This window comes from Pyrus communis, chromosome 16, assembly GCF_963583255.1.
Source record: "Pyrus communis chromosome 16, drPyrComm1.1, whole genome shotgun sequence".
Taxonomy (NCBI): domain Eukaryota; kingdom Viridiplantae; phylum Streptophyta; class Magnoliopsida; order Rosales; family Rosaceae; genus Pyrus; species Pyrus communis.
The window spans coordinates 7,947,649-7,962,125 of record NC_084818.1 but is presented as its reverse complement, the minus strand read 5'-3'; the positions used below and the strand labels follow the sequence as shown (position 1 = coordinate 7,962,125).

Sequence of the window (14,477 nt, the reverse complement as noted above, 5' to 3'; positions counted from 1 at the left end):
TTTTTTCAACTCTTTTTTATTGCATTGAACCTTAACACCGTTATGTGGGAGTTAAGTAAGAGACAGATGGAACGAGCTTATTGATATTGGTGTTCTAGTCTAATAATACAACGTGGAGATAAACTTACACATGACATTATACTATTAGAGTAGGACATTATGGTGACACTCAACTCATTTCATATAAATCTTTCTCGTTGCAATGAGTTTCTATTTTCCCACGTTGTAACAAATGATTGATTTTTGATATTTACACATTGGCGTTTCATATCTCATCTCTATCATTTTTTCATGCCGATTTTGCGCTCATCTCATAAATGATGTTGCAATGACATGTAGGTCAAGTGGTCAAGCACATTGTAGTATTTTAGATTATGGATTGATTAACTACGCGATGAGCCCTAATTTTGTAGTAATTCTCAGTTTTAAGAAACAAAGTATTCACGATGTGCTTGAACTAAAAACATTTAGCTGCACTTTCACAAATCAATATATATATGTCATTTTTGCTGCATTTGCTTCTTTAAGTTTCCAAGAGGTCCAAGACCCTTCTTTACCTCCTTTTTACTGCAAGTACAACTGCTAGTGTTCAAATTCCTACCACAACCGAGACACAAACCCTTGCAACTCGGATCACATACTGCCGCGATTGTAATCTCCAGATGCACGGCGTCTCTTATGTGCTTTGAAATGTCTATTTCTTTTTCATCGGGGCGAAAATACAGCTGATCCTCGAAGTCAATTGCGGCTTCATCATCTTCCTCCTCTTGGTCACCAAATTCGGTGTAAGTTTTGGAATTGTCCCCATACATCACTCCCAGATTGATGATATCAGGTTCTTCAATGGGTTCATCAGTTAGGAGAAGGGCGAAGTTGGAGAAAATGCACTCAGCCGCTGGCTCTCCACACCTTCAACATAATGAACAAATCTTAACTTAGAGAAAATAGCATATTATACAGAAAAAATTGTATGAAACGTTATCAATGTTTCCATCAGCCGACTTAAGAGCAATAATACATAGAACCGGTCCCACGTTTAAGAATCTAGAACAGTATTCATTGCCAAGAGAGGGTGAATGCAAAGATAGAAGTTCAACAGGATCTCTTGGTAGTTCCTGGTTTATCTTAAGTTTACCCTTTTCGGGATTCATCGAAAGCTTAGAGGCTTCCCACCTAGGAAAATGGCAGGTTCCCAACAGTGGAATGTCTCCTTACTATTCGCATCTTGCACCTACCCATATGTCTAGAGCTGATCTTGCGGACTAGAGGGGTAAGCGGTCCAACATAACTTGTATTTTCAGACGGACACGTTTCCTAGTCTCTAAGGCCAGCTAAACTAATTCAATGCACAAGCATCAAATGAAGACTCATGCATAATTAATCCTAATTTTATATAACACATAAAAGTGGCAGGAAACAGCAACAATAACAGTGAAATTGCAAACTCGAACACTTACACATTTCAAAGTGAAAATAATATGAATGCATGTCAACACAATATAATAAGAGAAGTAAAGTGTGTCGATTATCGGCATCACAGGATAACAGGAATCAATCAAATGAGAAATTAAAATACCTGCTGCAAGTCAGCGTGATAACAGTTTTAATGATCCCATCAAGCCTCAGTTTTTGCTTCTTCCTAGTTATGTCAATGGAGATCTGAACTGGTGTGCCCTGTGGATAATCCTTCACAGCTTTGGTGACCCATAATCCCATAACTGAAGCCCTAGATTTCGAGACCTCTGTTGAAAGGTTCTCCAATCCAAGCCTCTCCAACGTTGTGCAATACTCAACATGTGATATCGAAGCGTTTCTCTTGTAAATTACTGCCCCTTCCCAGGGCGACTCTGTGTCTTCATTATCCCCCAAGTCAAGAAAAACCGCGTCTTCTCCAGCAAAAGACTGATAATCAGGCTTTGTGCAGCTCATTACAGTAGACCTCAAAATGCCATTTGGGTTTCTTGTAGAAGTTGTACGCATATTTTCTGTAATGCAAAATGGGCTTTTGCAATGAACAAACGGAACACATGAATGTTTCGTAGTATTCTCACAGGATTTTAATTTAGAAACGCTATGGCGGTTAAAGTACGAGGAGGTGGCAATGGAGGATGAGGTGACTACAAATGACATTATAGCTTCACAATCTAACAAAGCTTCTAACAACTACAAAAGGGTTTGAAGCATAATGCGAAATGCTAGATATTAAGAATCTTTCGTAAATTTAAGACGAAACCAGAAACCCAACAAGTGAATAAGAAACCATATCTGCAAGAAAGATAGAAATAGTTCAGACCAGAAGAAAAATTAGATATATCAGATTGCAAAGTTTAGCATAAACCCACGAAACATTAAACCCACTTAGCATATACTGAAAACAATACAATGACAACAGTGTAGTTAGCAAAATCACAACATGTAAAAAGAAGGCACTGAAAATTTCAGCTGGGCATTTCAACAAACACCCTATGTTCATTCCTCAAGAAACTCAATCTTTTTACCCATTTTCCAAAAATTAAAACACACAAAATTTGATATATAAAGCACAAGAATCACATGAAATAAAAATATAAAAAAAACACCAAAAAATTATGTAAATATTTAAACTTTATTGCGGGTGAGGGTGCTTACAGTGACGAACGACGTTGAACAGAGGTGGAAGACGTAAGCTTTGCTTCTTTGCAGAGAGCGATTGCCTCCTTTATCTGTTCAGATTCTGAAAATGGGCCTCATTTGTTCTCGGCCCACAACTCTTGTTTTGGGTTGCAACTTGGTTTGACTACTCTCCGAAACTAATGATCTCTATTCTTTTATACATCCGATGTTGAATTGGCGAAATCGAATTTAAAATTTCGAGTATAATTTTTTTTTATAAATATTTTGTTAGGAAAAAATGGAAAATTAATGGAGAATAGAAATTGGACATAAAATCTTGAGTAAGAACCCTTTCTTAAGTGTTTTTCTTAGAAAAATGGAAAATTGAGAGATCAACACAAATTTCTATCAAAAGAATTTTCTCATATTTTGGATAAAATAATATTTTTTTAAAGTACTCTTGATCCAAATAAAAGAAGATTTGAACTTAAATTTGATAAGTTACGGGCACGCCGCTTTAACCAATTGGTCAGATCCAAGTAAAATAAAATTCCAACTTAAAAATGTAATAGACTGGGAATACGAGTAATGCTCATCTAAGGTCATCATTTTGATGACCTGTGAGGTCCTCTTTTCTTTAAACCCTTAAATTAATCTGATGATGCATTAATCAATGATTCTTGTTACACACTAAGTTCCTAACAAAATAATAATCTCGATTAAAAAAGAGGTTCACACGTGAAGCTCTTCCGTTTTCTTCCCCCCCCCCCCCCAAAAAAAAAATCCCTCTCTCTGCGCCTCCCTCTCCGTCTGAGCTTTTTGCACGGGCAGTAGTGCAGATATTAGTAGATTAAGATTAAGAATAATATTGGCCAATCAAGAAAATATTCCTGTGTTGACTAATAAAAGATCCACTTTCTACAACATCGAAAGGAAAGATGACCTCATTAATCTCAACAATTTGCAATGCTGCTCACGCAGAAAGCTTAGACGGAGAGGGAGAGAGGGATGGAGGGGAGAGAGACGGGTAGGGGAAGAAGACGGAGAAGTTTCACGCATGAACTCTCTTTTTAATCAAGATTATTATTTTGTTAGGGTGTAATAGGGATAACATAAGGTTACTGATTAATCCATAGTCCGTTTAATCTGAGGGTTAAATGAAAGATGACCTCACATCTTCTCAAAATGAAAACCCTAGATGAGCATTACTGTTGTGAACACTCGAGCCAAACAGTTATTTTCCATGTCCTCCCACCTGCGGTTAAGGTTTCCTAATAAAAAAAAAAAAAAAAAAGATTGCTGCTGGGTGCTAAGATAAACTAATTATTAATTAACTAGAGAAAAAATTATAAGAGAAAAATGAATAGAAAATTATCCCAAAAGACAGAAAAAACAAGTTCCATTAAAATTCGCGTTTTTAAAAGCTCAATCTCTTAATCGATTATATTCATATTTTTGTTTGCAGGGTTTGGGTGCTTTTTTTGCATTAGATTTTGACTTGAGCCTCAAGCCAAACCTCTTCAAGAACGTGTTCCAACTCCCCTTTGTCTTCACCAGCTTCCCAATCTCTTGCTTCATGCTCAAGCACTCTTTCTCGAGCTCCGAAACTCGTTCTCTCATGTCAACTGTTGCAACATGATCACGCGTAGTGCCAGCTCGAGTAGGTGCCTCAGTTCGAGCAAGCGCTAGATTTCCACTTTGGGTTTGTGAGTTCTCGAGGTTGTCAGATGCAAAGAACCAGCCGCCAATTGATGTGCGCAGGCGAAGCTGTTCGAAGAATAGAACTTGGACAATGACGCGAAGTGGTAGCCTCTCATTTTGCGCTGCGTGCGTGCTGGCTTCCAATGAGAGCTTCTGGCAGTTCATAAGCCGGCAGATTTGTTCCTTCTCGGAGTCTGTCAGCCAAGGATGGGCCTGAACTTGAGAAAAATGTAAGCATTGGAATGCTAAGTCAGAGAAGGTTATCAAACAGTCATTAAATATATGTTGAAGAAGTAATGAAATATGAACATTTTTAACGGATGCAATATTCAAAAGCGAAGCATGTTTTCGAGTCCCTGTAGTATCGCAAAGTTTCCACTTTCGTTCCTGTATTTTTCAATAGCAAAATTACAGGAACCAAAAGATCGTTTTAGCGCCCTTTAAATTATGAAATAATCTTGAGTATGAACAGAATTTAGAGGACCTTTACCTTGAGGTATACATCGATAGCACGATAAATTCCATCATCTAATGGTCTGGCATATTCCGGGATAGCAGCAGCCAGTGACTGAAATTTCTGCAGTTTCAAGTTAACATCAGGTGCAACTTCAGCAAGATATCCATCCACCAGGTTAGCCACCGAGGTTATTGCAGTAAGCGGTTGAGAAGCGCCGATCAGCTGGCCCTCATCAACAATAGAGCTAGAAGTATAATTAATTGAATCACGGTCCATGAGCATGCAGTGGTCAAGAATCCGCTGAATGCAGTCAATATCATATAGGGTCTCCACTGAGTACCCCATGTTTGGTATCAGAAGATCTTCAAGAGCTGCTTGTTCCAATTGAGCACCAACTCGTTTCTCTAAGCTCTCGAGACATGATGCACTGGCTTGCAAAATCATAGATGTTCGGAGAAGCCTAAGCAGGAAGTTGGTTGGCGTAACGCCCTTCTGATCAGGAAGTAATCCCACAATCTCCTCAAGGAGAGTCCTTTGGTCTCCATCAGATGCAGCAGGAACAGTTGATAACGGGGCAACACGATTTCCATTATGGAAACTTGATTGCCTGCCCAACAAGGAAAGATGCCTCTTTGCATAGTGCATTATTGAGCCAGCCTTCCTCTCTGGCTTCATGCCTCCTATTTCAACTGCTCGAATCAGCCTTTTGAAAAATGGATACTTCAGGAACGAGACATCTTCATACCACCAATCTTCGCTGACCAGGTGTGGCTTTGCTGTCGTGCATATTCCATTCCAAAACGCCACACCCTCTGAGCTCTGCACGGCATCCTTTCCCGGCACAGGCCAACTGAATAAACCTGGATCGGCACTCGCTTTCATTGCCAATGAATTGATGCATCTCGAAACAAGATGAAGCTCTTCTGCATGAGGCAAGACCTCTTCGCAGGTTTCGAGTGCTTTAATTGAGTCGCTCCAATTGCTGAAGATTTCGTTTAGAAAATCCTCCGCTTGTGTGATGAGGTTTCCCTCACTGAATTCTTCACTCATACGAAGATACTCAGCAGCGCACCTCACACTTACTACATTCAATGCGTTGAGTTCTATTCTTACACCGTAACAAAATTTGGCTACCAGCAAGAAAATTTTGGCTCCACCTGGAATGTCATGCAGTTGCACTATGCCTTTTTGCTCATCCTCGCTAGAAAGTTCTCCAATAATGTTGTCTAGTAATCCGCTTCTGGACAGCAACGGAAACTGGTGGACATATCGAACAAAGGTAGAAAAATTACAGCTCATGAGCACAAGCGTGAAAGAAAACACAGAACTGCATATATAAACATTTGATAAAATCTGCAAAAGTTTTGAGATGCAAGGCCTATAGGCTTTTGATTTCCAAAACAAAATCGTAGTACTAATACATTATGTAGAGTTCATAACGAGAAACGAAAGAAGAACATAATTGTAAGCTTGACCAAGTAAAGTTCACCTTGTGGAGATGGAAAGACGTTTCTCCAACTTCAACTACGACGTCACTAGCGAGTCCAGTTGAGCAAAGCCTGCCAAAGAGAATACTTATTCTCCGGTAAAGAAGACAAGGACATAGAGGTCGAATTGATTAACAAAGGCATAACTGGTACATATTACTAGTTAGGTTTTCTTTTTTAAACTGAGGAGATTGTACATCGATCGCACCATTCAACTCAACTGCTATCTGAAACTTATCTTTTATCTTCAAAAAAAATCTGTTGAGGGATCCGACAGAAAATGACGACTAGGATGTACATATAACAATCACTTCATGAAGCGAAAGCGGCCAACAGGTTGCAACCAGGCCAGTGACCCCAAAAGGATCAAGGACAAAGGAGTTTTAACAGCAGAGGGCACAAAATTATGTGACAAAAGAATTACAAAAGTTCAACTTCAGTCCAAAACCACATAAAAACCGTTGGCAAGAAAGCATTGGCAAAAAACTAGCAAGGTTAAGTCGTACACTTACTGATATTACTTAAGTCAACAATCTTCAGAGAAGATTGAAACAGATGAAAGTATATAAAGCATTTCTTGTAAAAAGACAGTTCCCGGTCACAATGATAGAAGTTTCGATGTGGAATTTATACAGTTCTGCGCGGTTCATAAGACCGATTCCATGCTTTGCTTTTCTCCCAAACACCAACAATTTATAAAGCAAAAAATTTACGCTTCTAAATCTCTCCATGAACTGAATTAATGCATCTTCTCCTAATCCTTGTATCATTGAAGTTGTGCAATATGCTTAAACCATATCAATTCACCCAGTAACGACTGGTAAATCTTCTAACATTTTCACATGAAAACAAGTTTTCGCAGATCCTGAATTACATATGACAGATCCCTTGAGTGACTTGACAGAAAAATAACAATGCACAAAGGAGAGAAGTTTTTTGACAATGCCGGGAAAAGATTAGGGAAGGAAGGTGCATTACTACAAGAAAGCTCAAAAATGAAGACATTCTTATGATTAATCATAGGTAAATGCATCAGAACACACAATTTACGCGTACAATGTGTGCAGAGTCACACACACACACTGATGCTCACAGTCCAGAGTCTGGGATCGATGAAACATTAAAAAATACGTACCTTACCAAATCAAGAGTATTGCTAAACGAAATTAACCACTAACTAATCATCCTCAGTATTAGCATAAGTCAGTAATTCAACTTATAACGTTTGATTAATTCATAAATCATTGACAAAAGGAAACAAAACCCAATTGATCATTTCTCTACAAGAAAACTAACAGGAATGAGAAATCCCAGAAACCATAAATTGAAATATTTTCAGTGGTATATATGAATATATGAAAAGCCCAAACCCAGCAGTCTGAAATCACCATGTTAAAAGAAATGTGGTAGCAATATACAGAAACAAACGAAAACCCTGAAGGACCAGAAAAGAACGTACCAAGTTTTGCCATCAAGGAAGAAGACTTCAGATTTGGATCCCAGCTTCACGCACGCCATGTCTGATTCAGTAATCCCTCTCTTCTCTCTCTAATATCACTCAAAACAGTCCGACATACCAAACGAGGCGGCTCATACAAAAATGTGATAACAATGATGACAACGTCAGTGACTCTCTCTCTCTCTCTCTCTAAAATCTTATTTTTCTGAGCTTTTAGGGGGAAGGGCACGCTGCAGATGGTCCCGAGTCCAAAGGGGAGGATCTAATCTAAGAGAGAGAGAGAGAGTTCAGTTTAGTTGCTGCTGTTACGGGAAAAGGGCAGTGTTTGGTGCATCACTCTCAAGAACACATCACCCTTTTTTTATATATTTTTTCGTAACTTCCAACGTTGGAGGAACAGTGGTATATAGGAATGTACGACTTTATTGAAGTCATTAAATATTGTCTAAACTGCTTCAAATTCTCTTGTGTGCATACACTGTACTGTGTTCATCAAATAATAAATAAAAATTATTTTCCCTTGTGTACTGTTTTATAAAAGGTTACGGTTGTTATCCATTTTTAGAACTCTAAATAAGATTTAGAGTTAGCAAGTTAGCATATAACAAGAATTTAAGTTTTGATTTCGGTGTAAATTTTGGCAAAAAATAAAAATAAATTAAATATAAAAGATTGGAAGTGTGGTAAATATGGATGGTCATGTGTCTTCTATCTGTTATTTGGTTTGAGTGGACGACCCATACATTTATAAAATTGTTAGAGAAAGTGTAACTTGAAGGACACTTTGCCTATAAAACAATCATTCAAGCAAGAGAGGAGAAAACATCGCAAGAGAAGAGGAAAGAAAGACGGAAGGGAATGCGGAAGAAAAATATCAGTGAGAGTTATTTTGTACTCTTATTATTTCAGATAATGGAATAAGGTAATACTGCTACCCCAAAGATTGGAAGTGTTATAAATTGATTAAGGGTAAGATTGGAAGTGTTGTAATTTAAGTTATCACGTGATATATGATAATATAAATAAATACACAGTTTGTCATTACTCATAATATAAACAATCATATATCATGTGATATATATTGACGAAAATAGACACATAATTATGTAACAGATTATCGTCCTTTGTATACAGATAATGTTTTGTGTGACATATGATGATAAAAGAATTAAGAAACGTTGTTCGATACAAACCGATTATGTTCTCTTCATACTTGGAATCTTATTCGTCTCAATCAAAGTACTCAAATAAATAAGATGTGTCACTCGACTACTACTTAATATCAATGTTTAAATTTCATAGATTACGAGAGTTCGATACTTATCTATTCTCTCATATTTTTATATAAATTTATAGTTGTATAAAAAAATATAAAAAAAACTAATGAAAATGACTTGAAAACTTTAAGTTTTAACGAAAAAGGCAAAAAAGTGTTGTAATTGAATAGTACCAAGATTGATTTTTTAGAGTAAAATGTAATTTTTCAGTAAAATGAACAATACCGATAAGTTTTCGTTAAAATTCTCAAAAAAAATATATTAAAAATGAGCCAGCCGAAAGAAGGTCCTTCTAAGCCCAAAACCCATGAAGCACAAAGGTCAGAGCTTGAATACTATGGAATAGCCCAGCTCAAGCCTTTTTCCCAGATCAGTCGTCGCAGGAGGTCAAGCTAAGCTACCACACACTCTTTCACCGGAAGCCATGGAAGCTCTGCGAAGCTTAGGTCAACTAGTCCTAGCCTTGTCGATCTTCTCCCATCTCTCCCTGCTCGCGTATTCATCTTCCACTCAGGATCTCCAGATCATCAGCGCAGAGCGCAGAGTAAGCCTCTTCCTTCCATTTCCTATTCATCAATACTCAAATTTGATTTGGTTATATCTAATTACGTTTGATCTGATTAATTTATTGTGTTGCAGATTGACTTGACCTCTCATATTGTGAAGGTTTTCTTGACGTTAAAGGTATGGATTTTTCTGTTTTGTTGGATTTTCTGTGTAGTAAAATGAACCCATTTTTGTAAAAATTTCAAAACCTTGGTGGGTTGCGAATAAATTTTAAATCTTTATCACGGTTTGAGATTTCATACGTCTTTCGTTTATCATTTTCGGCATGAATGTGGATACTTGAGGTTAGGTTCAGTCTTTGATTTGAGTTTTCATGCTACACCGTATCGTTTTCGGCCCAAATCTGGCATAATGTGGATCAATGAACTACTTTTTATGTTGAATACTGGAAATATGGGTTGTCATATTTACAAATTGGCACGCTACACTTGTTACGACGATCGACATCATGGTACAATAGACAATCGTACTTTGTTAGTAATATAGCAATGGCATTAGTCATTTGAAAGTTGAGCTTAGGTTCAGTTTTTGATGTAGTGGTTTTATAAACCATGGTCTTAGGAAGCTTTGTTTTCCTGACAAATTAAGGTTTGATTTAAGTTGTCATGCTCCACTCCATCGTTTTTGGCCCAAATCTGGCATAATGTGGATAATAGAATCACAATATCAGAGATTTTTGAAATTTTAGTTTTTATAAATTGGCATGCGACCTGCGAGTTGGCTGTGCAAAGGCCGGACACTATGATTGAAACAATGACCAACATGACACTGTAGACAAGCATACTCTATGATCAAGCAAGATTAATCATTTTCAAAGTATTATTTCTCAGTCTACTCTACTGGGATGTTTATCGTTTATTAAATTGATGGAGTTGTCTTTCAGGTCGAAAACCCTGGTACATCTCCTGTTTCGGAAGTACTCCTTGCTTTTCCACCCACACAGGTTGATCACCTAGCATCACTCAAAGCAGCTATCACAGTTGGAAAAAAGAAAAAGAAAAGTTATGTGCCTCTGGAAGTCAATCCCACTGAGCTACCTGATGCACCAAATGGGGCTAAATCGTTTTCTATCTTGTTGCTCAACCCACTAAATACTGGTGAAACTGCAACACTAGAGGTGCTTTACATATTGACACATTCTCTGGAGCCTTTCCCAGCGGAGATAAGCCAATCAGAGTCTCAGTTGGTCTACTACCGTGATAGTGCAATCATATTGTCTCCGTACTATATCAAGCAGCAGACAACTTTTATAAGAACGCCTAGTACTAGGGTGGAATCGTTTACAAGAGTAGAGTCCACTAACCGTGCTGGTTCCGAAATAAAGTATGGGCCATACAAGGATCGCCCAACATACTCTTATTCTCCAATAATTGTTCATTTTGAGAATAATAATCCCTTTGCTGTTGTTGAGGAGCTTGTACGCGAAGTCGAAGTATCTCACTGGGGCAATCTTCAGATCACAGAGCATTACAAGTTGGCACATGCTGGTGCTCGACACAAAGGAATATTTTCGAGGTAACCTCTGCTGCTGGTATTATCTTGTGTATTTAAAGTAAAAGGTTGTAGTCAGTGAAAAGAGTTTGATACAATAAAATTGAATGCAGTAAAACTTTTGTAGGATAAATTGATCATAAAATGTTTATATTTCTTCATAATATGATGATGTCGCAAAACCTGGTCTTTGCAAGTATATGCATCTATATATAACGTTGATATAAATAAATACAAACACCCTACTTAAAAGAAAACTGAGTCTCCAATATACGGTCAAGGTTGATCTTGAGCTTTTTGGGGCCTAAGACAAACCGAAATGGGCCTCTTACTAGATAACCAGTCTCGTACTAGAAAATCATCCTCGTTTAATTGCTGGAAGACATAACACTATGTGAATGGTTTTAAAGTTATGAATAAGCTACTTAAAAGGTGAACTTTAAAGACTTATCATTGCATAGCTGAGTTCGATGAATGCAAAAGATATCAATTACTTTGTGTAATGCTTGACCAAGGTTAAGACAGCTTCATTCTTAATATTAATCTTCCAAGGCTTCCTAATTTTGGCAGGGTAGAATATCAATCTAGGCCACATGCTGGTGGTGTCTCTTCATTCAAACATCTTCTAGCCAGACTACCTCCTAGGGTCCATTCTGTCTACTACCGGGATGAAATTGGGAACATCTCATCATCGCATTTACGTACAGATTATCTAAGGGTAACTTTTCTCCCTGGCAATTTAACATTTATATATTCGAGGAAGTTATCCTTGTACGTATGTTTTGCTTGCTTGTTGCCATCTTCATAGAATCTCTCTTCATTTGTGCATTGGAAACACTATAACAAGATTATAGCAAATAGACGGGGAAGTTCACTTGGAAAAACAATGCAGAATAATATCCATTTTGTGCATAGCAACTCCGATTTTGGTTCTATTAATCATGATTTTTTCAATACTTTTTTTTCAGTCGGATCTTGAAATTGAACCACGCTATCCTTTATTTGGAGGTTGGAAAGCTACATTTGTGATTGGGTATGGGTTACCATTGGAAGATTTCCTTTTTGAGTCACCTGATGGCAGGCGATACCTCAATTTCACTTTTGGTTGTCCTCTTGCTGAGACGGTGGTAGACAAGTTAACTGTAAAAGTGGGTTTAGTACTACGTTTTTGCTTCAATATTTCTATATTTTTCAGTTCCATTAGCTCTTTCTTCATTTTGTTTGCCCCTAGACATGGGAATATTAATTTACTGATTCAGGCACTGTTATATTTCAGGTTGTGCTACCAGAGGGATCAAAAGATCCTTCTGCTGTGGTTCCTTTTTCGGTTGAGCAACATCTAGAGGTAAACTTAATGTAGCGCTTTATTCATATGGACAAACACCTTTGTATGATAATTCTCAACATTCTCTATACATCTGATTAATTGTAAAGTGCATAGAAGCAATCTTAACTCTATTTTTCATTGCCAAGAATATTTTATATATATATAATGATACTGTGCATATATTTTCATTGTTATACCTGCAGACCAAATATTCATACCTTGATGTTGCTGGAAGGACAGTGGTGGTTCTTGAAAAGAGGAACGTAGTTCCAGAGCACAACTCTCGTTTCCAGGTGACTAATCTATCACAAACATTGGTTGGATTTTACCCTACTCTGAACCCTACAGTTAAGATTTTTGCTCCCACATGTTGCCTACGAGATTTGATGAGGTTTATCTTACCACTTGGAGAACTTATGCTCCTTTTAAATTCTGTGTCATTTGTGGGAGCATATCTAGGATCAGTTATGCTCACCTAATAGTATCCCATGACAGAAATATGCCTCAAAGATTAGCATGTATTTTAGTTTCGCATTGCAAGGTTATGGAACAGGTCCTAGCATATATATGTTCACTTTTGAAATGTTCATAAATGATACTATCGGTTGATCAAATAAGTATTGAAGTACTGTCTTGTGACGGAATTGAATTTCCTAGGTTCGTATTCTTATGTTTTGTCCCCATACATGATACACGTATCCTGTGCACAACCTTCAAATAATATGTATATTAGCGGCTGAACCTATCTCTCTCCTTTGCTTTATTTGGCAGGTTTACTACACCTTCAACCCAATCTTTATGCTGGCAGAACCACTGATGTTGGTGTCTACGTTTTTCTTCGTTTTCATGGCTAGTGTAGCTTACCTACACATAGATTTTTCCATATGCAAATCATCTTGATTCACAAAGGTACGTTTCTACAACCTGGAATGACACACTTACTGAAAATAATTTGTTCAAAACCATGTTTTGTAGCTTATCTGGTGAAACTGTTGACTTGTAGATCGTTAAGTGGAGGAGAGGAGCCAGGACTGTTGAGCGTGAACGTTGCCAGCGCCACTTTGGGTTCTATAATTTAAAACTACCTTATATAATGTAGGTTACCATGAGGATTATTTTGTTGCGCGTTGACCTTCTCACTTTATATAGCTGGATGTAAGCTTCCCTCTCCCAAAGTCGGGGTTATATCAATGACGTAGTTTTAGATACACAAGGATTCATATGTGCTTCGTTGGCGAAAATACTTTGTTATATATCCTTTTTAGATAACTTGACAGAAGACTTGAAGCTCATCCTGATAGCCTAGAATGTGGATACATGGAACTACCAAGCTGCAGTCTCTCGCGTGCTTTCGTTACAGAGCACATTGAGAAGGAGAGCGACTTATGCAGAACTGTCAATGAAACGACGTCATGTGTCATGTAGAAATAAACTTATGCATGATGTCGTGTAATTGACACAAAACGTGATAAAATCTCTTTCCTCTAAGTGTTTTCCCCCCTCCGAAATGATCAAATCTTTCTTGAGGGAAAAAGAGAAATATCTCGTGGCTTTAAATGAGAGAATTTTTCATGGCCGTAACTGCCAATCCTAGGCGAAGTATGATTGTCTAAGGATCAAGATGGGTTTCTGAAAATGTTTGAATTAATCACCCAAGGATTAGGATTGGTCTTTGGATAAGGCATGAATTCATCACATGATGCCACCAAATTCAGAATCTTAGTTCATATCGAAGAAAGGAAGCCCTGCCATTGACAGAGTTTCGATGGGAGAATCGGTGAGGATAATTCCAATAATATCCAGATAATGCGAAGAAATGTAGTATTATCAGAACTCTATTACCTGAGCATAAAAAAAAAAAAATTGTCCCTACAAATACAAGAAGATTTGCAACATATCCTTTTCAACTCAACACACAAATCAATACTTTATGTGAAACCTCTCACACTTTTTATGAAAACTAAATGCTTCACTAACCCTCAGCACAATTTCTGATTGGATAAAGGGCCAGATTTGTAGAAATTTCCTTAGGAGTTTTACCCGATTGGATACGGGGATTCTCCCAAAAATGTGACTGACTATTTATCAAGTCTTATCCGACGAAGAATCTTTGATTCTT

General features: G+C 37.5%; 3 protein-coding genes across 4 annotated transcripts; 1 reads left to right on the top strand and 2 right to left on the bottom strand.

Annotated features, from left to right (window-relative positions):
* Window positions 1-452: 452 nt before the first annotated feature.
* Window positions 453-2,693, bottom strand: LOC137721330 (large ribosomal RNA subunit accumulation protein YCED homolog 1, chloroplastic). 2 transcript variants are annotated; one of them, XM_068460428.1, is made up of 3 exons: window positions 2,629-2,693; window positions 1,577-2,265; window positions 453-909 (listed from the first exon to the last, which is right to left on the bottom strand). In XM_068460428.1, exons 2-3 carry the CDS (start codon window positions 2,128-2,130, stop codon window positions 501-503), a joined length of 963 nt encoding a protein of 320 aa, XP_068316529.1. In that variant the 5' UTR covers window positions 2,131-2,265; window positions 2,629-2,693; the 3' UTR covers window positions 453-500. The 2 variants fall into 2 exon arrangements, with proteins under 2 accessions (XP_068316529.1, XP_068316530.1); XM_068460429.1 differs by having other exon boundaries at window positions 1,577-1,985; window positions 2,629-2,648.
* A 1,324-nt stretch (window positions 2,694-4,017) lies between these two features.
* LOC137719738 (BTB/POZ domain-containing protein At5g03250-like) lies at window positions 4,018-7,755 on the bottom strand. The gene is made up of 4 exons (XM_068458769.1): window positions 7,697-7,755; window positions 6,240-6,309; window positions 4,784-6,007; window positions 4,018-4,506 (listed from the first exon to the last, which is right to left on the bottom strand). The coding sequence occupies exons 1-4, from the start codon at window positions 7,753-7,755 to the stop codon at window positions 4,018-4,020; spliced, it is 1,842 nt and encodes a 613-aa protein (XP_068314870.1).
* Window positions 7,756-9,278: 1,523 nt separating this feature from the next.
* On the top strand, window positions 9,279-13,650 carry LOC137720078 (dolichyl-diphosphooligosaccharide--protein glycosyltransferase subunit 1B-like). The gene is made up of 9 exons (XM_068459087.1): window positions 9,279-9,517; window positions 9,613-9,657; window positions 10,424-11,055; window positions 11,602-11,749; window positions 12,000-12,179; window positions 12,308-12,376; window positions 12,562-12,651; window positions 13,130-13,267; window positions 13,362-13,650. The coding sequence occupies exons 1-8, from the start codon at window positions 9,398-9,400 to the stop codon at window positions 13,256-13,258; spliced, it is 1,413 nt and encodes a 470-aa protein (XP_068315188.1). The 5' UTR covers window positions 9,279-9,397; the 3' UTR covers window positions 13,259-13,267; window positions 13,362-13,650.
* Window positions 13,651-14,477: the final 827 nt, after the last annotated feature.

What these genes read in the sequence shown, in the direction of transcription:
- LOC137721330 (XM_068460428.1), bottom strand. Translation starts at nt 2,130, where the DNA reads ATGTCATTTGTAGTCACCTCATCCTCCATTGCCACCTCCTCGTACTTT. An exon ending in ATCACGCTGACTTGCAGCAG is followed by an intron (nt 910 to 1,576) that starts GTATTTTAATTT and finishes ATTATGTTGAAG; the next exon opens with GTGTGGAGAGCCAGCGGCTG.
- LOC137719738 (XM_068458769.1), bottom strand. Translation starts at nt 7,755, where the DNA reads ATGGCGTGCGTGAAGCTGGGATCCAAATCTGAAGTCTTCTTCCTTGAT. An exon ending in TTCCTTGATGGCAAAACTTG is followed by an intron (nt 6,310 to 7,696) that starts GTACGTTCTTTT and finishes TCTCTTTGGCAG; the next exon opens with GCTTTGCTCAACTGGACTCG. An exon ending in CTATCGATGTATACCTCAAG is followed by an intron (nt 4,507 to 4,783) that starts GTAAAGGTCCTC and finishes TCTCAAGTTCAG; the next exon opens with GCCCATCCTTGGCTGACAGA.
- LOC137720078 (XM_068459087.1), top strand. Translation starts at nt 9,398, where the DNA reads ATGGAAGCTCTGCGAAGCTTAGGTCAACTAGTCCTAGCCTTGTCGATC. An exon ending in TCATCAGCGCAGAGCGCAGA is followed by an intron (nt 9,518 to 9,612) that starts GTAAGCCTCTTC and finishes ATTGTGTTGCAG; the next exon opens with ATTGACTTGACCTCTCATAT. An exon ending in TACGTACAGATTATCTAAGG is followed by an intron (nt 11,750 to 11,999) that starts GTAACTTTTCTC and finishes CTTTTTTTTCAG; the next exon opens with TCGGATCTTGAAATTGAACC.